At 36.4% G+C, this 23,985-nt stretch overlaps 3 protein-coding genes across 4 annotated transcripts; 1 reads left to right on the forward strand and 2 right to left on the reverse strand.

Moving 5' to 3' along the window:
• Positions 1 to 96: 96 nt before the first annotated feature.
• On the forward strand, positions 97 to 19,996 carry LOC141912480 (ribosome-releasing factor 2, mitochondrial-like). 2 transcript variants are annotated; one of them, XM_074803717.1, is made up of 8 exons: positions 97 to 433; positions 3,842 to 4,081; positions 4,535 to 4,663; positions 12,178 to 12,258; positions 13,926 to 14,731; positions 18,293 to 18,935; positions 19,038 to 19,204; positions 19,343 to 19,996. In XM_074803717.1, exons 2-8 carry the CDS (start codon positions 3,850 to 3,852, stop codon positions 19,604 to 19,606), a joined length of 2,322 nt encoding a protein of 773 aa, XP_074659818.1. In that variant the 5' UTR covers positions 97 to 433; positions 3,842 to 3,849; the 3' UTR covers positions 19,607 to 19,996. The 2 variants fall into 2 exon arrangements, with proteins under 2 accessions (XP_074659818.1, XP_074659810.1); XM_074803709.1 differs by lacking the exon at positions 97 to 433 and adding an exon at positions 3,039 to 3,217.
• LOC141912502 (FMRFamide receptor-like) lies at positions 7,669 to 17,548 on the reverse strand. The gene is made up of 2 exons (XM_074803742.1): positions 17,141 to 17,548; positions 7,669 to 9,109 (listed from the first exon to the last, which is right to left on the reverse strand). Exon 2 carries the CDS (start codon positions 9,066 to 9,068, stop codon positions 7,965 to 7,967), a length of 1,104 nt encoding a protein of 367 aa, XP_074659843.1. The 5' UTR covers positions 9,069 to 9,109; positions 17,141 to 17,548; the 3' UTR covers positions 7,669 to 7,964.
• Positions 19,942 to 23,852, reverse strand: LOC141912493 (uncharacterized). The gene is made up of 3 exons (XM_074803730.1): positions 23,723 to 23,852; positions 22,114 to 22,205; positions 19,942 to 21,430 (listed from the first exon to the last, which is right to left on the reverse strand). Exon 3 carries the CDS (start codon positions 21,417 to 21,419, stop codon positions 20,190 to 20,192), a length of 1,230 nt encoding a protein of 409 aa, XP_074659831.1. The 5' UTR covers positions 21,420 to 21,430; positions 22,114 to 22,205; positions 23,723 to 23,852; the 3' UTR covers positions 19,942 to 20,189.
• Positions 23,853 to 23,985: the final 133 nt, after the last annotated feature.

The following is a 23,985-nucleotide window of genomic DNA, read 5'->3' on the forward strand; positions in this document are numbered from 1 at the left end:
CTTTTCTCCAGGCTTGCCACGTCGTCATTTTAAATAATACAGATAAGATTTCTTAGATAGACTGGATCTAAGATTTCGATCAGTCAGTCGGCATCATCGATTTGTGAATCATGGAATTACGATTACCTCTGCTGCTGTTACTTTCCTTTGGAAGAAGTACGAAATTATTCTTATCGATACAATATCATAGAGCAATTCTCAGCGGATATATGTCATATGTCACACAGTTTACCCACTAGGCGAATAAGGATCGGCGTAATACATGGCAGACTGTGTTCAGGTGTTCAAAAGTTGGTTAGAGTTAACCAGTGCGGAGCCCGGGTCTATCTGCTAATCCGACCAAAGGTTTTGCAACGTTAATCAGTGCGGGTTCGATTCAATATAATATGATCAAATCTAAGTCAGCAGTCTCTGTGAAAGTTTGGAGCACGTGGTAAGGCCAGATTTTAATATATTGTGGAGAATTTTGTTGCTGTGATCGATAGATTCATCTAAAGAGAAGATCTGTACTGTAAATCTGTAATTATATCGTTGCTTAGACTCATTATAATCAGACGATTCGACTTTCCAGATGAAATCACGCACGAGCGAGTCAATTAAATAATGACAAATTGTCACCAATCTCTTCATTTCTACTGGGAGGACTATCAGCTGTAGCCGTTTTCTTCGGCCTTGAAGGTTACTTGAAACAAAACTGCCAACGGGCCCAGTGTAAGTGCTGTCAGTCAGTCGTATTGGTTTTGCCGTTGATATAATCGAAGTAAAAGCTTGTCCTCGGCAGACCAGTTGGTGGGATTATTTTTTGGGTTGAAAAAGAGAAGTAGATTGCAAGAATAAAACACAGGGCTTGGTTTCATAATAGTGGAAGAGAAGTAATACCTGGGAATATTTTGAAATTTGTCATTTATAACCATGGTTTCTCATTGTTACTATGGTGGTTTTCACCCAGATTGAGGATTTGGGATAACTTTGATACTCAGTCTGTGAAACTGGGCTCAGGAGTTTCATAAAAAGGTTTAACTCTTAAATCGATTTAATTTCTTCATTAATTCAGTTTATCTTAAAACAATTTAGGCCTCGAGCAATCCAGGGTGCAGTTTCACGAAAAAGTTTAAGGCTTAAACGGTTAAGTCTGAATTGTTGTCCTCATTGAAGAAATGAAGTAACCAATGGTAATTACACCAAGAATTTGAGTGTAACTTTTTTGTGAAACTGGGCCCAGGATTTGCTAAAAATATTAAACTTAACTAAGGCTAAACAAAATTGATACCTTGTTTCTCCGCTCTGCTGAGAAAAGTTGACCCGGCCGGTCGCCTATCTACCCTGTACATTACTATTTTTAAAATCGAGATCAATTTTACCATAACAGACCCGGCCGCTATTAAATGAACTGTTTACAAATTTTATCATATTTTACAAAAAATGACCCGGACGCTGCGGAGAAACAAGGTATCATTTTTGTTTAGTCTAAACGAATGACACATTTTAAAATCAATCATATTTATTCTCATACAACAATTATACAAAATGCCAGGAGTGCTCGAAGAATCAAGCTTAATTTTTGCTCCTCAAAAACATGGACTTTCAAAAACAACTAGTCCAACCACCATAGGCGTATAAACTATAAACGAGAGTTTAGACACCTATTATTAGGTTATTTGTTTTGTTCATTACAATAACTGAGTTGATAGAATGCTTTGTATAACAACAGAAAAGATCTCGGGTTTTCGCTATACTTAGGGAAGGTTGTTTGATGAATGAAGAACCTTGTTGATAAATATTCGAAAAAATGCCTTTTCATGTAAATAGCGTATTAATTTGTTGTTTGTTTGTATCTATTTTTTACATTATCTATTTATTTGTGTGCTTGCATTTTGTATAATTTACTATTTATTATTATTTATTGGTTTTTTAAATTAATCTAATTTTTATTAATTCATGTACTTGTAGTTTGTATTATGTATTATCAAAAATTCATAAAGACTAGTCTTTATGAATTTTTGCTCGGAGTTATCCTACATATTGGCGTAAAGCGTAGAATGATTAATTTTTGGGTTGAAACGATTTCGTGCAAACGAGCTAAACTCAGGTCAATTCTCTATAAAATCTTTTAATTTGTATTTCAATTATGAGCCCTGGTTGTTATTTATTAAGAAGATTTTAGATGACTGCGGTCCTACGTCTTGTCATCGTTCGGAAGGTTGACCAAATTTCATCTGGTTTTGTATGCAGACTTTGAATTTGTCTGCCCAGGCTTTCTTCGCGTTTTGAATACTTAATTGGTGGTCCTCAGCAAAGTCCTGGAGATCGGTTAGTTCGTGGGTGGAAGCTTTTATAATCGGATGGATTTGTGATATGCGAGATTTTGAAACTTAAGCAGACTCCAATGAAAATGAGTTTCAGTTTCTCTTTCAGTTTTGACTATTTTATATCAGCTTTTCGATAGAAATTTTAGAGTCCACAATCTTCAAATCCGCATCAAATCACCTCTCGAGGTGATTTGATGATTTGATAAATCGCTTTGAATTTAATATTGTGTTCAAGATGGATTTGTTAATCTTAAGCTATTTAGAGTGATTTCATAGGTTTTATCACTTATGCATTTATGTTGAACTGTTTTTTAAACTAAATTCACGGACACAAGTTCGTCCAAGTTTTTGGAACTTGAGAGGCACCAATACGTATCTGATTTGAATGTGCATGACGATTGGTTTTTAAGTGAGCGACTTTTGAATTGATGTTGATGATGTGGGTTTGTTTCAATAATATTCATCAAGACTGGAAATAGTCTCAACTCATACAAGCAGATTCACCGTCTAGATTCACTGGCCGGAGTTCAACGACGTATTCGCAATGAAAATAAAATTTTTCATAGTTAAAATAAATTCAATTTCATACGTCTGAAAATCTGCAATACATGACAAATCTATTTAATCACAGTTTTGCCAGGCCACATCTAGCCGATTCCCGCGACATGGTTCGCGCGCGTCTCACCGGCCGCCACACTCCCGGCGCTCGCGGGCCGACAGCAAGTACAAAGAAAATCAGTTTCTGTTGATACTTAGGAATCTATAAGTGGCGTATTCTCAAGGTCGTTGCGCGTGCACACGAAATTTTTCAAAATTATGTACAAGTAAGGAAGAATTGTGCCAGGAAGTGAGCATTAGAGTCTAAGAAAGAGTGATAGGTGTTGTTCCATCCATTTTTAAGGATTCAGGTATTTTGATAGAATGTCTGACAGTAATTTTACGGTAATAAACACTTGTGAAACAATGAGACAACCTGAATTGAGAATGGCGAGGTTGATTCTATCTAATAAAGTATTATCTAGCCATATAGACATTCCCAAACGATATTGCAGGGAACCGTAACAACGACTGGTATTCAGACTACCTCCTATCTCCTTGACAAGATCCACATCATGTGAGGGGTGGGTTTTACCATGGACCTTATTAGTCAGTGTCTGATATGTACCATTGACTACAGGGTGACAGACCATAGACACAAGGCATGAACAACATTTTTTTGATACTTCTGTGGCTTAAAACCACCAGAAAAAACAAACCATCAATACGTACCTCACATATTCAGTTTTCTTGTTATTATGATGTTGATTCAAGGGAGCGTTGATCATAGTCAGTGCATGATGTGAAACAAATGCAAAATTAGCAAAAATGACTCTCTTATGTCTAATCCAACTACAATGTACACATGTACATATCTACTGGTGTTTTCAGTACAGACTAGGCCCCATCCTTTTATACACACAGTACCAGTATATCTCTTTAAACAAACAAGTGGCTTCATTCTTCATTAATAAAGATAATGATATACATTTCAGGTGTTAAAATGCTAGAGTCCATTGTTAGTTGCAATAAGCTTCTTATGAAACAGAGTTCACTGTTTCGTTCGATGTCGAATCCTTGCTGGATGAGAAAAGTGAAAATTCATTCGTTTAATCAAACTGATAGCGATGATATCAAACGAATTCGAAATATCGGAATCATGGCGCATATTGATGGCGGTAAAACTACAACTACAGAACGTATGCTTTATTACTCTGGATTGACACAACAATTAGGTAAAACCGCTACTAATAGTATAGTATAGTATGAATGGATCATCAAGACTTTAAGTCATGAACATTGTAAATTTCTTTTTGAGGTTGCTGGTAATGTACTTACACTAACTTTATATGAAAACTAATTCTGAAGTTATACTATTTGGATTCTATTGTTTACATCTTTCTCTTAATTGCAGCGATTCCTCTTTAGGGAGACAGTTTGCCAATACCATACGATGTATCAAAATTCTTTTCTTTTGTCATCTTATATTCCTTTACACAATTATTCTCAGCTTGTAGTAATGGTCCAACGATGACTTAGTATTCACTCCTTTGCCTTAAACTTATATACCGATTCTTCTAGCTTTCCTCATATATAAATAAGACTTCATAGATAAAGACTAGATTTCGATCAATTAGTCGGCATCCTCGATTTCTGAATCATAAAGTTTTATGATTTTGTTTTTTCAGGTGATGTGGATGATGGAGACACTGTCACGGATTATATGGAACAGGAAAGAAATCGTGGAATTACGATTACCTCTGCCGCTGTTACTTTCCTCTGGAACAAGTACAAAATTAATCTCATTGATACACCTGGTGAGTGAACTACTACTGTTTCATATGGCTGAAGATTGGGCCAAGAATTGCTTACCATTTGATAAACATAGAATTGTTTAGTGTAAATCTATATTTTGCGATGAAAATATGAAATCTGATTTGTCCACCTGATCAAGAAAATCTGGTACTCTTTACTCTTAAGTTATCCTAGAATTACGTTTCATGTTGATGTAAAAATTAGGCGAAAAGCATTTCTTAGTCTCCCAATATCCATCTTCAGCGCCTCACGTTTTCTGTCTATTATCCTCAAACGCATCAAAGTGATGGATAAAAAACTCATTCTTATTCTAATCAAATACTTTATTAACAACTCTACAACAATATGATTAAATGCATTATCATGCAAACTTTAAAGCACCATTTGATAATTTTAACATCGAAAATTGGATTCTTATTTAAGTGTTTCTGCTAAGAACCTTCTTAATTTCCTCGGCCACGTAAACGTTATCCAGCTTTCGTCGTTTTCCATCGTTCATCAATTTCTGACAAAGTTTCACGAGACGTTCTTCCAATTTTCGTTTTTGAGTGAACGGACTTGTATTGCTCGATCGACATCGCTTGTTTGAGAACCACACTTTGACTTGATGCACCGAAATTCCCGCCGTTTTCGCTAGATATTGTTTTTCGATTTCGGTCGGATACGGATTTTCGATATGTTCGTGATACCACCGAGACATCGTTTCAACCGCTTCTTCCGATAGCGGAGACGATCGCTTTTTCTTCTTCGCAACTTTCGATTTCTTGAGTTCGCCGAGTACCGTACTGGGTGCGCAGCTAGTGAAATCCGCGGGGATTTCAACACAATCTTGAAGCGCGGAATATTGCGAGAATATTTCACCGGGAGGCACTTGAAGCGAGACGGATTTTGAATCGACGATTGCTTCGTTGTAATCGCTGGTATCCAGAAAATCGAGATCAAACTTCGGGACATCGCACAATGCATTCAGTCGAGTACTGGCGTAATCTGCGGTGAAGTCGAATTGTGGCTGTCGATCTATGAATTCATAACCGCATTGAGGTTGATCAAGATTTAAAGACGGTGTCCGATTATCTGATGTCAGCTGAGTAGATGCTTCCAATAATTCATCGTTGAATTTGATGAGATCTTCAATACTTGTAGCAACTTCTGGTAGTTGATTACAGTCGATTATTTCTTCCCTCTGTGGTGATTGAAGCTGTAGGCTGGTTTCATCGCTGTAGTATGCAGAATCTGAAGCAGTGTAGTCGATGCAGTTGACGAATTCTTCCATCTCTTTGAAAAACATATCATATTCTGAAGACTGTTGATCGTACATTTTGTGGAACTTGCTGTTTTATTCAGTGTACTGAGAAAATACTGATGTCTTCAACATTTTTCCAGGTTTATTTATATGAAATATGAAATTTGGCAGAGATTCTCAAATGTCATTTGTCATAAAACACTTACCACAATTCAACTGCAGTGAGTTAAGTGAATAATGTTTAGCTACTTAGTGTGAATTAAGTTCACTAATTAATCAACTTGGGTTGATTAGATTTTGCTAATTATCCAGAGGAATTGTAATAAAAGCTAATTAGTTCAATCAATTTGTTCAATCCGTTTGTCGGCTAATTAGCTGTTCTGGCAATTTTTTTCTAATTTTATCAAAGGATGTACCTCCCTGTCTCATCTTGTGTCTGGATGGAATGCCTATTTTTGTACACTGAATTAAACATGACAAGGGCTGAACAACAGTTCCGGTATCTTTTTGTCCGAGACAAGATTGACTGAGATTGCTAGGCAAACACACGAAATGGTAAGAGCTTTTTGTCAACCAGCAGCGAGACATTCCTAGAATCATTAGAAACATCATTGGTTACACAGTGGAACCTCGGATGAATCGTTGTATCCGAGTTGGTTATAATGAGGTTCCACTGTATCATTGTTTTAGTTGTCAATTCTACGTGCTAGTTCTGATTTCACTTATTTAATCAAACCTACTAATTATCATGGATAATCAGAACCCTTAAATTACCTTTGGTTAATACCATTCACTAATTATCTTAATTTAATGATCACTCAATTACATACTTAATTAGCCAAAACTGAATGAAATGTGATAAGTTCTGGTGAGTGAGAATGATATTAAACTCGATGTCCCAGTTTTAAGACATCGTTATGTTCAGAGGTGAACTTGCTTGACAAGTCATGTGTTTGAACGGAGGTGTATTTTTCAATGATGGAAAACTAAAGTAAAGTCTACGTGCTTCACCTTATGACTGTTTTGACACTGCATCAATCACTGGTAGGGTCATAATCTGGTTATAAACTGCTAGTTACTGAATGTCGTGTTCAACATATTGTAGCAGCTACTCATCTGAGACATGGCAGAGGAAATCGCTGAGATCACATCTCATGTTTTCCCTGATCATGATTTTATAGATCAAGAGCCATTACACAAATTCCCAACTTTCTTGCCTTCTCTTAAATAACCAAGAATTATTCACCGTACTGAATATTCCGAATATTCAATTCTATTGAAATCCCCGCTGAGATTCTACAAGAATTCATCCACAGATAAACAATTTTTCTCTCAACTATCAGGAGAAGCTGTTGAAGCGATGTCTCTGCGGGTATCATGATCATGTTAATAAATTATACCCTTCAGATGATGAAAAACACTGTCTAGTCAGTAAAGCAGGAATTTTGTGCATCAAGTCAGCATCCTGCTTTAGTTAAAGATCTTTGCTGGGGATAAAGAATGATTAATTTCAGATTCTGTTTGGAAGTTCGATTCACAAAATTCATATCAGGACAGGAGACAAAGTTAAGAATAGATTCTGATGGTGAATGAAAGGGAAATCATCTCCCTGTATTCAGAGATTCTGATGCTGAGTAAAGTCTTATTTCGTCTGCTGCTCCGTGATGATGCTTTTGTTGCCTCTAATTGGCAATATGTTAAATATGATATTTCCTACAACATGAGATGATTGAAAAATCATGTTTTATTTAATGTTTGAGATAGAACGACATTCACATCAAACATAATATGCATCTACTCAGTATTCCAGTAGTCGGGTTATGTCCCCATCAGGTTTACACATCAATGAGTTTTTAAACAGTTTATTTTTCTCCTGACAAAATGTTGTCTCTTCATGACTAATATGATTCTATTCATTTCTCAAACTCGGCTAAAATAAGAACAGACAACATTTATTTTAATTATGCGGTTCCTTCATTTTTAAGTTATCAGGGTTTTTTTCCAAATTCACCAGTTTTCCACACGTGGAAAATTCTCTAATCTCATCGATGAATATTGAATTACATGTACGTATCACAGATACCACTATTATCAACACCTTCCACTGAACCGCTTTTAATTGAACCGTAATTATTATCTACGAGATTCATGTTCGATTGATGGTGCTGTTTGTTGCTGCTATTTCTCTTCGTACTCATATCGGTCAAAGAAGGGTTTGTCGATTTACTGTCCTCGCGGCAAGTAAACAGTGAGATCAACTCTCCTCGAAATCTCGGGCCACTTATCGAGTAGATATAAAAGTTTGCCGCGTTGTTCGTATACATTAATAGATTCAGAATGGCCCAAATCAACCAATCGATAGCGTTTTGATGATCTGTATTGGGTTTAAATATGTCTAGATTGTAAACCGTCAGCGGTAGGTTACAGATCAGAAATACGAAATTCACGCTGATCAACATCGCGGTCATCGAATTCAAGCGAGATTTCGTAGTCACACCCGACGATGATTTCGTAACTTTCTTCGCGCTCTCGTGCACTTTCCAGATGATGACGGCATTGCATAGCATCAGCACGACGAACGGAATCAACGCGTTTATACACAAGTCGATCTTCGGCCAGACGTGATCCCACCAGAAGGATTTTTGCGGCATGCACCGACGGTCGTGCCATTCGACTGTCCACAACATATGCAAATTCAACGTTAATGAGAAGATGAGAAGCGCGAGCATCGTGATGAACAATGATTTCATTGTAAGCATTGTTTTTGCCTTTAATGGAACGACTACAACTATCAAACGATGAATCGTCACCGTCACTAATATCCAAACAGAAATCGTCACAAATACATACAATAAGTATGTGTGTACAAGACACGTAGTTAATGAGTAAGAGCGTATGTCGTATTTCCAAGTCGCCAAAATCCAATAACGTAACAGTCCCGTGTATAGTACGAGCGTGTCGAATATCGCGAGCAATCTCATCAGTATCGAAGTCGGTTTCGAGCTGACCGGTCTCGCGCTGAACACGATGATAGCGAGGATGTTTCCGATTGTTCCCAGTATTATGATAATCGCCGACCCGTAGATGAGAAGGGAATCGGCGATCTCGGTTTCCACGTACGACACCGACGACGATGTTGTCTGATTTCCGCTGATGTTCGCCATGTTTTCTGTTACTGTTGTTGCATCGTGAATGCTGCAATTTTCTGTAAATAGAATTGATATAGAATTAATTAATCAGAATAAACACTCTTATCCACAAGAACCCTAGATAACATTCTATTGTAAGTCTTTTTTGTATATTGGTATAGAATTCTTACTGGTGTCATCGAATGAACTTACAAATGATCTCAGGATTAAGGGTTAGGTTCAGGATCAGCAGCCCTATTATGATTCTGTCGACCGCTGTTTATTGCAGCTTTACCTTTGCTCATTGTTTGGTGTTTAGATATTGAATATTATCATCCAAAAGCAGATGTTTGAATATTCATCATGAAACATGTATCACTTGAAATGTTTGTAGTATCTATACTGATTGTGGTTGGAAAACTTTTGAATCATTCATCAACTTTAATGATGATGATGGTGAGAAGTTCAATCCCATCAGTTTCACGAGATCGGGGTTAATCATCATTTTAAAAAGTCTGCTACAATGAATCCCGGCATAAATCATGATATCCACTTATTCAGTGATTGCATGATTCCGTAATGGAAAAGTATGTTCTTCGTTAATGTTAAAAGATGACAGATATTTCGGTGCGTGACAAGATCATTATGTGAAATACACATGGAATGATTTCATCAGGATCAATAATTAATCAGAATCAAACCTCACACTATCATTGACTATCGGTCAATCGTCTTACTTTTAAGATTTGAAAAATTCGTGCTCATTTTTAAACTGTTCAACTGAAAGAACTTCGATGAAAAATGTTGCCTTGTAACATAAAGTAATATTTACCTCGATAAACAGTTCAATTCTCTGCAGTAAATCAAGTGTAGTTATCCTGGAAGATGGGAAGTTTGTTTGCGAATGAACTTTATACACAATAGCAGTTACTATTAAAAGGGGGCTGGGTTCGAGGGTATAGTAGAGAGTTATAAACAGACTCAGCTGTTGGAAGAATAGTTTCTCCATATCTAATCACTGAATGAAAAGCATTTATATTGTACTACATAGGATAGTAACAGATTTATTGGATGTTTATGAATATTCCCTAATAAATAGAGAAGAGATATCGAAAATAATAAATATGATGAATCATGAACGCCACTTAGGTGAACATTCATTGTCTATATATATATATATATATATATATCGTTGAGTATTATGTATAATTGCAATTGATAATCATGGTGCAGACATTGATGATGATGATGCCATCAAGTTCGTACATGTGTACCCATTAATTTTGCTGTCCACTTTCCTAATAAGTGTTCCTTTGTTAATCTGTTGGTCCATAGAATTGGCCTCATCATTACCTATACCAAACATGAATTTAGTTGTTATTGTAGCTGGTTGTTTTTGTCTTCTTTTTGCTATTCCATTATCTAAGCATTACCTGTTAATATTGACCAAACTGATTTCTATCAAAAACAAACAACTTCTTGTCAACTTCTCAGTCAGTGCAAATTTGTTTTGTCATAATGTGAGAGCCCTAGATTATTGTTAACCCTTTCCTTTCGATCCAGACGTTTTAGTCTATATTAGTTACCATTTTACTCGAAATGTATGAAAAATACTTCCGCGTTCTTTACCTGTTATGACACGAGAGTTGTGTTGTGATGTCTTGTTTGCTAACCTATGAGCTATTATGTCTTAAATAGTTCATGGTAATTAATTACTATTCACTGAACCATTTAAAAGTACTCAATTATCTGATGTTATGCTACATTTGATAGGATTTAGTTAGTGTTTTGCATGTAAGTGTAGTGTTAATCTTACATAAAATCTATGATATATTCAAATATGTAGGATATTTGTTTAGCAAATCCGTATTCATAACATCATGAACAGTTAAACAGACATCTATTTGTTGAGCGTTTTTATTTGCCTTATTTTGAATCAACTTGAGTTTTTTCCGCAGTATACATGACGTATTTGGCTTCTATTTGCTTTGTCATGTCATTTATGCAGATTTCAATTAAGTTCTAAATGAACTGAACATTAAGCGACACCTCGCAGACAATATCAGAATGTTTTTGAACTATTAGACTTTCAACAAAAGCCCGGAACATAAATAATGATTATCATTATCCATAACTTCGTAGATGATTTCCTTTTATCATTTTCTGTGGCCATTTCTAAACCGTAAAAACATTATTACCCGCTTGGCTAGGCGATGATTTAGTTTTCCCGATGTGCAAAATCAATTATGTTAAATGATGCAGAAATAGTGCGTTCGCTAATGGTTTGTATTCATTTAGAATTTTTCTCACATGAGACCAAGACTGATACTGAACTGAGCATGCTATTTAAAACAAATACATATCCTGGGGTCAGTTGCACAGTTGTGACTTAAGTCCAAAAGTGGTCTTAAATCATAAGACTGGTCTTAGGTTGTTCCACTGGCTATAGAACTAAGTTGGTCTTAGACTGGTCTTAAGTCTAAGCCATGACTATGCATCCGACTCGTGCATTTTTTTGTCATTAATATCTAAAATGAAATTGAAATTGTAGAATTGGAGTAGCATTTCAATATTTTTGGGTAGATGTAATATCTTTCTGAAAACAGTTTTTTATCTCATGTATAAACAGAAATTCTGTTTAAAATGTAGTGAAGGACTCGAACAACCAAATTATTAGATTAAACATCAATCAAATGCCTGCATTGTTATGCGTTTGACAGTAATATCTCGGTGAATGAACCCTGTGGATCCCTGGAGAGAATGCTGCTATGATACTGTCACTAGTGTCAGTAGTGCATTTACACCAGAATGGTCAAGTTGTGATCAGAATGAATGTGGCATTTTCATCCACATAAAATGTGCATCATCCGCATTAAATGGCAATATTTCCTCGTTCATTTGACATTTTCCTGTATGGTAACTTTTTGTTGTTCCATATGCGAGTATCGTAGCAAATCAACGAAGTATCCGAATGATGCTTCCAAGGTTCTTGGCTGAGGAATGAAGTACCCTTTCATTTAATGAAACCTACGTATGATCGTAATTGTTTCATGGTTTTGTGTTTCCTTACATTTGCATCAACTAGCAGGATTTGCTCTGAAATTACCACTCGTCTGAAATATGCTCGGTTAATCCTATTTTGCAGGTCATGTCGATTTTACAGTAGAAGTTGAGCGAGCGTTGCGAGTTCTTGATGGCGCTGTAACTATCTTAGACGCATCTGCTGGTAAGACAAGAGAAATTCGTATGAAATGAATAAGTAATCTTATTTGTTTGCCGGTATTTATTTCTGCATCAATTTCGATCGTCAGTACGGATCGCGTTCTAATGCCTAAGTAATGAATGTGTGTCTACGATCGGCAAACTGATCGAAGAAGAAAGGAAGATTTTCGTATGCTAACAGCAAAATATCCCGATATCAATGATCATCATCCAATTGTAGCATATTCTCCTCGACATCATACATCACTACTAATCATTCTTTAGCCCGCAATGTCGCGATATCGCATGCGGCTCTGAAGGTAAACAGGCATATATAATGCGGATAAATAGTCCCGCCGCACAATCCGTTTACAGGGTGACTAAAACTGTTATGTCATCGGACGGTGAATATCAGACTGCATTCGCACTAACCCAGCATCTTATTTCAATGAAACGGTTCCCTGTTATTATTTTAGAAATATAGATAGATAGATAGTTTATTCTTAATCAAAGTGTGTACTACACTTGTATGACAGATAATCAAAATTACAAATCTTAACAAAATAATTTAGTCAAAATTACATCTTGAAAAAACAGAAATATTTAGTTGATGGGGTAGCTATATTTACTCGGTTTCCGATATGATCATCCGATAGGGCATGGAATTCACGAGATTTCTGATGTCCTTTTAGTGAAAGTTCATTCATTTGTCTTCAAATTATACGAATGCTTACTATTGTCTTTATAGGGATTTTAAGGTAGAAAGAATATATACACGGATTTATTTGAAGTCCCGAAAGCACCTAGAATTATTACATATAGGTACCTTCCTTTTAAAGGAAAATTGTGAAACTCACGAAGGTGTATATTTTGACATGATCTTGCCCTGATCTTTCTTATTAGATACTGGCGTATCAATCGGCTAACCAATGATATACCGCCTACTGACTTGCAGATGAAGGACTATCAAATTAGGGAAGCAAAATTAGACCGTTCCGATCGGGCATGACCGTCCATATTGATTCATAGAATCCCGAGCAAACACAATGTAGATATCGCAAATTAATGTTTCCAAACATTGATTCACGTGATGAAATGTAGAACAGGTTTTACATAAGATACAAAATAAATTATATTCTGACATTCTCATAGAGGAAGCGAGGATACGAGTGATATTTGAAAGTGTCCTGGTTGCGAAGTGTTTGAGATCCACTTGTACTAAGCAGCAAACATGATTAAGAATTCATTAGATTTTATTGTAGTTTTGTTTCAGTGCTATTCGCATGTCATTCAGTAATTCATACGTTGTCGTAATTAGTTCAAAAAACATCTTAGACTAATGGATTGTTTGGTAAAAAAGTCATGATTTAATGATTGGCATCTAGTGATTAATTAGAAAACATAATTGATAACTCAGATAATGATATGTTAGAATCATGTCACAGGTTTTTCCATGGAATAAAATCTGTAACTAAGAATATTACTTGACCTCTTCTACGTGGACGTATGAAACACTCGACGTGTTCATAAACGTCCTATTATTAGATTGTTTCCTATTTTTGGATGTACGTACGAGTACTGAAATATTGATAGACCTCTCGTGGCTTATGAACCCTCGTCAGAGCTGTGTTTGATTCGGACATCGAAATGCTCCATATTTTGTGTAATTTATGTATTTCTTATGCCTTGTAGGTGTTGAAGCTCAAACGCTAACCGTATGGAGGCAAGCCGATCGATACAATATTCCTCGTATCGTGTATCTCAATAAGATGGACAAATTTCGAGCAAATTTCAACTTATGTTTAGACAGTATCGAGGATAAACTGAAAGTCGAAACGTTACCGCTACAGATTCCTATCGGCGTCGAGAAGTCGTTTGTCGGTTTGGTCGATCTCGTAACGATGCAGAAATTCCAATGGAAACGAGATTCCGTTAAAGACGACGGTTCCGTTTACTTAAAAAAAGAACTATCGCAAAGCGACGGCGATATCTGGGAGGAAGCGCACGAAGCGCGTAACGCTCTAATCGAGAAACTCGCCGATTTAGATGAAAACATCGCCGACCTGGTTTTAAAAGACGTGAAATACGAAGACATCGCGAAGTTAGATATATACCAAGCGTTACGTCGTGTAACAGCGTCTCGAAGCGCTGTTCCCGTTCTTTGCGGTAGTTCGCTAAAAAACATAGGAGTTCAACCGCTACTGAATGCTATCACGTGGTTCCTGCCAAACCCCAACGAAGTCAAACACAACTTTCTGAAGTATTATCGAGACAATTTTTGCGCGATGGCGTTCAAGATTATACACGATAAACAAAGAGGACCGTTGACTTTTCTGCGTGTCTATTCCGGTCGTATTAAATCTGGTGCTAATATCTATAATATCAATCGAGACTGTTCGGAGAAGACTACGCGATTGTGTCAAGCTCAAGCCGATGACTTCAAAGATATCAGTCAAGCATCCGCTGGAAACATAATTGTAGTGACTGGTTTAAAACAGGTCGGTATAAGAAATCAGTCGTGTCACGCTCGGTGATAGATGGTGTTGTAGTTTTAAATTCCGCTTTCAAAATCGAATTTTAGCGAATCAATTACAGAAATCGATTTGAAATGCTCTTTCTTATCATTCTGAAGTGACTGTTTTCCGCGAACTTCAGGGATTGACATTTGATGTTCATCTTTACAGACTTTTGTCTTAAGAGATAGCATCCCGAGAATAGCCATTAAATGCTTCCTGTTTTGGATTACATTTGAATTTTTATGATATAAATGGTAACTTTCCATTTGCCATTTATGGTAACGCATAATCAGTTATTGTCTGATCTTGTCTTCCTGCTCTATTTTGATGTAAATTTTCACAGAAATCCCGTAATCTGAGCGAAGATGATTTTAATCACTAAATCGCAGTTTTAGTAACTGTACTTCAGTGACATCGTCTCAGTACTGTATTGTATGGTTCTAAGAAAAGGAATATTTCAGTGGTACAAACAACATAACGCAAAGGTCACAGCTTTCTATTACTTGTTGATCTTACTTTCATTCAATATTTGACACAAATTTGCAAATATAATATACACAATGTAGTTATTACATATATAACATATTCAAATATCATCAATATCATTGTTTAACATGGACTCAAACATTGTTTTTTGGAGTTTATGACCAATTACGTTATTTGGAAGCTTTTATATTGTGTATTTGTCTGTTAGACATTAGTGTGCACTAGATTTAGTTATTTTTATTGAACTAGATGAAATGAGTTATCGTGTTTATTAGTATAACATATCTATTGGATTTCAGAAAATATCTGATAAGCGAGTTTTAATGTTCATGTATTCCGGAATTTTAGTTTCGGTGACTCATATCTACTAAACGGATCTTATTCCCTCGCTGTTTTGTTGAAAAACAACTCTTTTACCAAATATGACAGTTTTTGACTATCATCGCAGTCGCAGAAAGTCTGTATGTCTTTCGATGGATTTGGTTGAACCGCGCTGCGGGACAGATTGAATCTCTGAGGAGAATCAATAATGATTTGTGATCATGCGGAATCTATATGACATCTTTTATGCAGTCTGTTCAACGGGGATCAATTTCGGGGGGTTGGTTCTGAAAACGGCTCTGTCGGGATATTATTGTGACCGTAAATCATCAATCATTCGACTGATATCAGGTCTCACTCAGGAAATCTAATCAACTGCGTAAAAAAACCAATAATCGAACATCAGCACCAAGAACCGCGCGGATGAAACTCTTTCAAAACTTGTATATTTTACGGAAGTGTTTCCTTCGTTTGAAGAATTCAATCTAGATTAGTTTGTCATCGGTTTCTGAGTAGGTCGCATTCATCGTGAGAAAAAATAAGCGTAGAGTTCCCCGATCTATATTTAGATTGCTTTATTGGATTTTTCGTTGATTGTTTTATGTCAGGATTAGGAGGCTATTGTAGAGGATAATTGCCTGTTGAGATTTTACGCTTGTTGACTGTCAATTTTCTGATTCATATCAGCTCTATTTTTTCGTCGTTCGTTGTTTATTCAGATTGTGGACCGGGTATCCCGTAATTCATATGACATCATATCCAATCTTGTCGGGATTTTTTTCCATCCTTTTTTACGTTTTATGCTTTTCTCACAATATATGACTTTCAGCGGAGTCTCTGAGTTACAGTTTTTCACATAAGCCTGTGATATATGGCTGGGTAATTTATATTAATGCTATTAAGGCCACGATTTATTCTTATTTTACACCACTCCAGCAACTTAAGTCAATATATTGAGTGTGGCAAAATTAAATTGGGACTGGTGACTTATGACTGATTATTCAAAGCAGGATGTAAGTGAAGCCAACAAATATTTTATGTTGAACTTCAAACAATTGTTCAGCCTGTTTTTTCCTCTTCAAAACAGTAACAAGAACAAAAAATACATGCAGGTAAATTTTGTGGCATTCAGATTTAGCATCAAGCTTTAAAAACACCACAATACCTTATTATCATATTCTATGAATGATTTATGTTTGTAAATCTATATAGATTTCATAATTGGTATATAAAACCTGGTGCTTTTCAAATTCATATGAAATGTGCATAGAATATCAGAGATAATAGTTGTTTTTTTTATTTAAAAAAGATGATAAATAGGCAAAACTGTTCTAACAACAGATAAAGGATAGGGGATGTGTGTATTAGAATATAGGGTATAAGAATGCTATTCAGAAATATTCTTTTAGTAAATAAATAATTACTTGGGCTAGATTTATTAGATTTGTTGCCTAACTCACCGTTGACAAAACATCATATGAAAATGATGAATTTTTCTATGCAAAAAGTGAAAAACTTACTGTTATGTTTGGTGTTAATCCTGTCTACGAACAATTTTGGCAATTATATGTATGTTTCACTTACCGGTATTTCACCCGTCACTATTTTCTGTGTTTATCCTCGTTTGTTTTCTGTCACGCTCTGTTTTTCGTTCACATTCAGTGTTTACTTTCTGTCACTGAGATATCGTACGTATGTCTCTACATTCTTTCGGTGTAGAGAATACGTCCCGTTGTTCATATGCCGGATGAATTCAGTCGAGAAATGACTTTTCCCCTCATTCAGTCATTAGTTATTCGCATAATACCAGACGATTGTCCAATTTTCTTTTAGAATTTAATCTGTTAAATCTTTCGCGCTTCTCAGTTTGCACTTCCCTGATTTTTTATAAGTAACGTTATTAGTTTCTCTGTATGCAGTAAGATTTTTTTCGTTGTGTCACTCCATGTGAATTGTAACATTCTGGTTAACTACAGCTGCGTGAGCGTGAGTGTGTGTGTGACAGTTTGCCTTGTAGTTAGTGCGCATGTCTCCCTTAGTCTTAATTAACCAAGCATTCACTGTCCATGCGTCAGTTCAGGCCAAACAGGATTCTGATACACGGGTTCTATCTTAAATGACGTTCACTATGTATTTGTTTGTCAAGCCAGTTTTAATTAATGCAATCGTATTAATATCCATGAACACTATGAATATTTCATGCGGTACGCTAACTTGCCAATTTCTAAGTCTAAGTGTTCTTTTTTCATCTTATGAAATGAAGATTTTCAATTCAAGTCACTAAGACTCGTACGTTAAATTATATGAAAAATTCGAATTTTGGCTTAAAGGCGCAGGTATATAGTAGTTCACACAAATAACTTGTAGAACGAAGTCGTAAATACCAGAGTAATTGAAGCAAATCAGTCGACAATTTCGTTAAGCTATCCGTGTCAGCAGATTTATTAATTACGTAATTGTACAGTTTATAGTAACTGCTCGGTAAATAACACGCAAATTACGAGAAAAAAAAGTTTAACAGAGAATTATCTAATCGTATGAAATAAGTGAGATATATATATGTGTTTGTATCACGTACATAGTAAAAAATACTGGACTCAAAATTCAAAATTTCTGATGATTACTGACATAATATCACCACATATAATTAACCATACAGATATATAAGTATTATTTCATTTAGTCACAATAGAAAATATGGCAAAACTAATTGAATGTATTATTGCTATTTTACAGACTGTCACTGGCGATACTATCGTATCATCTCAGAATGTTGCATCAATGGCGAAGAAAGAAGCTCTGAAAGATAATCTAAGTGACACGAGTAGCGATAGTAGTGATAGTAGTCATAGTGAGGAGGATTCCGATTCCGAAGATAGCGATCATGATTTTCTACCTATTTTGGCTACTATGGATATACCGGCTCCGGTTTTCTTCCGCGCAATTGAACCTCCATCGTTGAGTCAACAAAAACAGTTAGAACACGCGTTACAGTGCCTTCAACGAGAGGACCCGAGTTTTACCGTCACTAACGACACCGAATCCGGACAAACGATTATCGGCGGTATGGGAGAACTTCATTTGGAGATAATTCAGGATCGAATTCGCAGCGAGTACCGAGTCGAGGCCGATCTCGGGCCGTTAATGATCTCGTATCGTGAAGCCCTCGTCGATGAAGTTAGTCAAAGTCTCACGATCGATAAAACAATCGGCGAAAAACATCACCGAGTGTCTTTGAAGATGTCCGTTCATCCTAGCGAAGGTGTCGGCGTTACAAAATCGATAAGACTCATTCATACTAAAGACAATCAACTCGATGATATTAAACGGCATCATTTGAAAGCTATTGAAGCGGGGATGAGATCAGGTTTATCGCAAGGTAGATACCATCATCAACAATGCTCACACACGCAACTGTCCTTTGAATTGATCGTTACAGTAATAGCATCTTATTAAAAATTTATCAATGCTATTATTTCAGGGCCAAAACTATCCGCTCAAGTCATTGATGCTGAAGTTCGTCTGCATGAATTTTCTTATTCTTACGGAACGTCCCTTGCTATTATCTCGGCATGTGCCGCTGAATGCATTCAGAGAGCTCTCGGACAATCGGACAGCGTTCTATTACAACCTATGATGAAAATTGAGGTAAGAATTAAAAACCTCGAAATTAGAGGGTGAAACTTAATCTATGTCACGGCCAAACGTGTTTGAAATGATGATCATTTTATTGATTTTCACTCGTAGCTGTAATTAGTTTTAACTATTTATGAATGGTTGTTCCAGGTGAACACCGATGAGGATAGACTGCACACAGTACTCGGTGACCTGGCACAAAGACGTGGTCAAATACTCAATATACAGGCAAGACACGATGTTAGATCCATTAATGCGATAGTACGTTTAGAGGAAATGATGGGTTATTCTACTGTGCTTCGAACTATAACCTCCGGCACTGCTACGTTTTCTATGCATTTGGACAGTTATGCTCCGATGTCGGCTTTGGAACAGAAAACCGTCATTCAAAAATTAACCGGCTACATCGAATGAACCAGCGTATGAAATTGATTGGTGATAATCAATCGTGACTTGAATATATCAGAAACCATAAATCTTCAAAGTACATTGCTGGTGAAGTAGATATAAATTATTACTGTGTAATAAATTGTTTCTAGATTATTCTTATTTATGACAGTAATGATCCTTTGATTGCCGAGTGATAATATAGTCAATACTCCATCTATTGGGTTTTGCTGAAGTGATTCCTGCCTGATATTCGCACATAAAAAACAAACGAGTAAACTTCATCAATAAATATTTTATTTTCAAATATACAGCTATGTATGTAAATACCATAAATAATAACTATACTGAAATTGCACAGATTTTAATTAAGGCTGAAAATAAAACAAATGGAATCGAATGCATATTTTATCCATTGTTCATTAGACGGAGAGCCGTTTGGACCCATTTCGATGTAAAAACACAGCAAATGAAGTTTCGCAACATGTAAAATGATGCGTAAAAAGATTCGGCACTTTCTATGAAGCACAATAAGTTACGTCATACATGTATTTAAGAATCTAACTATATACCTAAACCAATACTAATCTTCTCTGAGTATGAATTGATATCATTGATATTTGAGATATTGTATCAATCTAGGAGGTAGTGGCAATACGTTTAGTGAAGCCCTCGTGTCTACTGCTTGTACGATACGACTGCGACACAATTTCTGTAAATCGAGTCGTCTCGGTAAATTTTCAGAACAGATTATATCATTCCACTTACAGAAATTAGTGTGTTTACGTTTTCCGAGAATAACAACAGCCGTATCGCAATCAGTGAAAACTGGAGCTTGTAGAGGCGACTGACATACACCGGTAACATCGGTCATTAAATGAAAATAATGTCGAATCAAATTGAAATTCTCAGAATTGAACATAAACAGTTGAATTTCTTGATGTAGATTATGATTATTAGCTACCCAACAAGACACAACTATTATATCCCCAGTTTTCGAGTACCTAACATCGCATTGTTTTATATGGCAGTTTATTCGAGTATTATCGACTACATCTTCAGACGAAAATAACTTAACGAGACTGTGATCACGTTCTCGGACTACGATCTTTCCTCGTATATCGATCAACGCTAAACGACATTTCGAAGAATCATCTTTGATTAATGTAATCAATGTGCAGTCGTAATTATGCGGATCCATACATAAAGCCTGACGATCGAACTCTCTCATATCTCCCTGGTATAAATCGGGAATTTCGTATTGTTTACTGAAAGCTGCTTCCGGACTGTCGAGCTCGAAGTCGCTCGTAAGGAAAACCGTCGACCATTTATGCCGACTGAGTACAAGTCCGGGTAATCTCAATAACACCGTCTCTTCGCTAGGAGACACGTGACATTCGACCGGTCCGATTAAATTGATAAATTTCTGCAAATCTCTTTTGAAATAATGGTGTAGATTTTGTAAACATATGACCGTTTTGTATTTCAAGTTAACAAGAAAGAATTTAAGGTATTGCGATCCATTGGTGATATGCTGAATCATCAAAACTTCTCCAAATACGCCGATAACAACAGGACACATTATCAGTCTCTCCTCGTAATATTCGGCCGGAAGCGCTATTCTTATTATATTCTTATACGATGCCAAAGAGATGATTTCATTTTCACTTCTTTCCATACGTAGAGCATTTTTATGGCTATTTGTCGACAGCTCCGAGGACCATCGGAAATAACGTTTTCTCTGTAAGATCTGAAGGTACGGCCTCCCATCGCTGGTCAGTACTCCGGCTGTGTATACAGGCTCGTGCCATAGTTTTCCGATGCTCCGTTGATGCTCCATCTTTCAAGGACCTAAAAATACAACCAAAGACAATTGATTAAAGTTTCGAGTTAATTCATCAAGCTTAAAATGTTGATTTAAAAAAAAATGTGAAGGCTTACGCCTTACTTCCATCTCAAATGCATAAAACCTTTTATTCAACAAATAATGCCCGGACAAAGTGTTAGTAAATCACACATGACGCGTGTCATATTACCTTAACCCATACTGGTATATGTAAAACAAGAACGTAATGTAATACACTAGCCTATTGCTAATCAAACCTTTCTGTGACAGCTGTGTATAAAAGAGTACATCAACAGTTTGTAAATGAGTAATATATCAAGAGATTTTCTTTTTCCTGATTGATGATACATATGTACAATATATTGCAAAAAATCGATAGGATCTGATATGGAAGATATGCATCGTTTATGTCATCACTAATCACTAGGTTTATGTAAGAGAAATTTCAAAACCCAAAAATTCTTATTGAAACAACAGTATTATTTCAAATTCACAAACGATTTGAAGCTATGTACAAAATATGTTACCATAAGTTATGTAGATGTGTCACAGTTATAACAACTGTTGAAAACATGACCTTAACTGCTGTTACCTTCATCAAATACTAATAACTCGTAATTAATTCTAAACAGTGTTAAAGCCATAAATGACTGGATATTAAAACAATTGAAAGGATTTGCATACTTACAACAAGTTACGATTCAGAGATGCTTCGCCATGCCATGTATTCTAACAATGTGGTAATCTACCTTATATTGAGGACATCATAAATGCATTCAACTAGAAATAACAAAGAGAAAAGAGTCTGACTCACGAATATGTAATTTTCAAAAGAGTCATATTTTTGCGATGAATGACCGAGGAATGGGAATATATCAACAGATTTTTATATGCTGGAACTCTGGAAAACAGAGAAATAAAGGTGCGGTGATATTTAGTTTTAGATAACAGGTAGGCTTGATAATTTAACAACTTGGATTCTAACTTAAAAGCTATAGATATCATGTCTCCCAATTGAATATACTATAATACAATAAGGTGTATATGACATCTGCGACCAGACAATAACCCGCACCCTAAACCAGGTGTCTCCCAAATACAATGGATGCATCCTTTGTTTAGAAGTGGGGTAATCGCCTCAGTGGGAAACCGTATTAGATTTTTTTCAAGACAAAAAGCGAACATAGTAGATTAGATAATTTCTGCAGCCTATATGCTCGAACTCAACTTTCTCTAGGTATTCCATAGGACCAGGCTTAATTCAGATTTTGAGTGGATGCAGCTTAAAGTTAGTTCAACAAGTCACTGCATGTTACCGAAACAACAAGAAGTAGGCCTTGGTGACCGCCACGCAGTCAAGCAAGACTTGTTGATTCTCGCAGCAACAAAAATGAAAGGACTGCAATGATGACTGCAGAGACATGGAACTACAAACATTATCTCGCTATTTCTATCGTAGATGAATTAGCAGACAGAATTTGGCAGCAACTCGCCCACTGTGGGGATTCGATATATAGTCGGTCCACAGCAGGCTCCATCCACACCATCAGTCAGTCCCCTGGAATGGATGGATACTCTTAGTCTGAATACCAGTCGTTGTTCCGGTTGTTTGTGGAACGACGGCTAGGTACTAGACTAGTAAGTTACCTCTAAAAAATCGTTGGTGGTAAGCTTTTTATAATCGGATGGGCTTGTTTGTGAAAATATCCGATCGTGAAAGTAAACCACAGACAGGTTACTGACTCAGTGCCAGGCCCTGTGGTGTGTGGCCGTGGCCCAGGGCCCACAAATAATACCCCCAGCCTTCACCAAGAATCTTAGTGTCTGATGTACCACAGACACTAAGATGCGAACGACATTTTCTCGATACTTTTAGATCACTGCAGCTTTAAACCACCAGAAATCCAGTTTCACTAAACCGATTGTGAAAAATAAACTATCGTTACAAACCTCATACATTCAGTTTTCTTATTATTATATTCATTTGGAGGTTCATTCATCATAGTCCGTGCTTGATGCGATATAAATACAGAAATAGCAAAAATGACACCATTTTTTCACTTTGAAACTAGGCATTGTAACACTGTAGTTCGTTAGCAACAAGACAACTTGAGCGATGCGTGTCTCATCGCTAAACAGCGCATCATTTTTGTATCTTAAATTTAATCGTACTAAAATCAGATTTATCGTCAAAAAGTTATAATGAACAAACGTAAGACATCATAAGGTTAGTGTAGATAGTTTATTCATCAAAATCGGTTGTTTATTTGCTGAGATATCGCAGTTTGAACACGGACAAAAAAGCCGACCAAATTCTGGTCGGCAACTGTACAGCGAATTTGAATGCACGCGTCTGGGTGGTTGGTTACACTAGGATCGTAGAGCGACGGAGATCACTGGTGGAGACAACCGCTGCCAGTGCTGGGTGAACCCCAGCCAGGCCCAGATTAATAATATATCTTGCATAGTGTTTCAATGAAAATAGCGAAAGTTTCATGCATACCAATCTTGTTGAATAGGCTATGGCTCTGATTGGATTCTGACCAAAAACTGCTGTTAA

The sequence above is a fragment of the Tubulanus polymorphus genome, chromosome 1 (genome assembly GCF_964204645.1).
Source record: "Tubulanus polymorphus chromosome 1, tnTubPoly1.2, whole genome shotgun sequence".
In the NCBI taxonomy this organism is placed as follows: domain Eukaryota; kingdom Metazoa; phylum Nemertea; class Palaeonemertea; order Tubulaniformes; family Tubulanidae; genus Tubulanus; species Tubulanus polymorphus.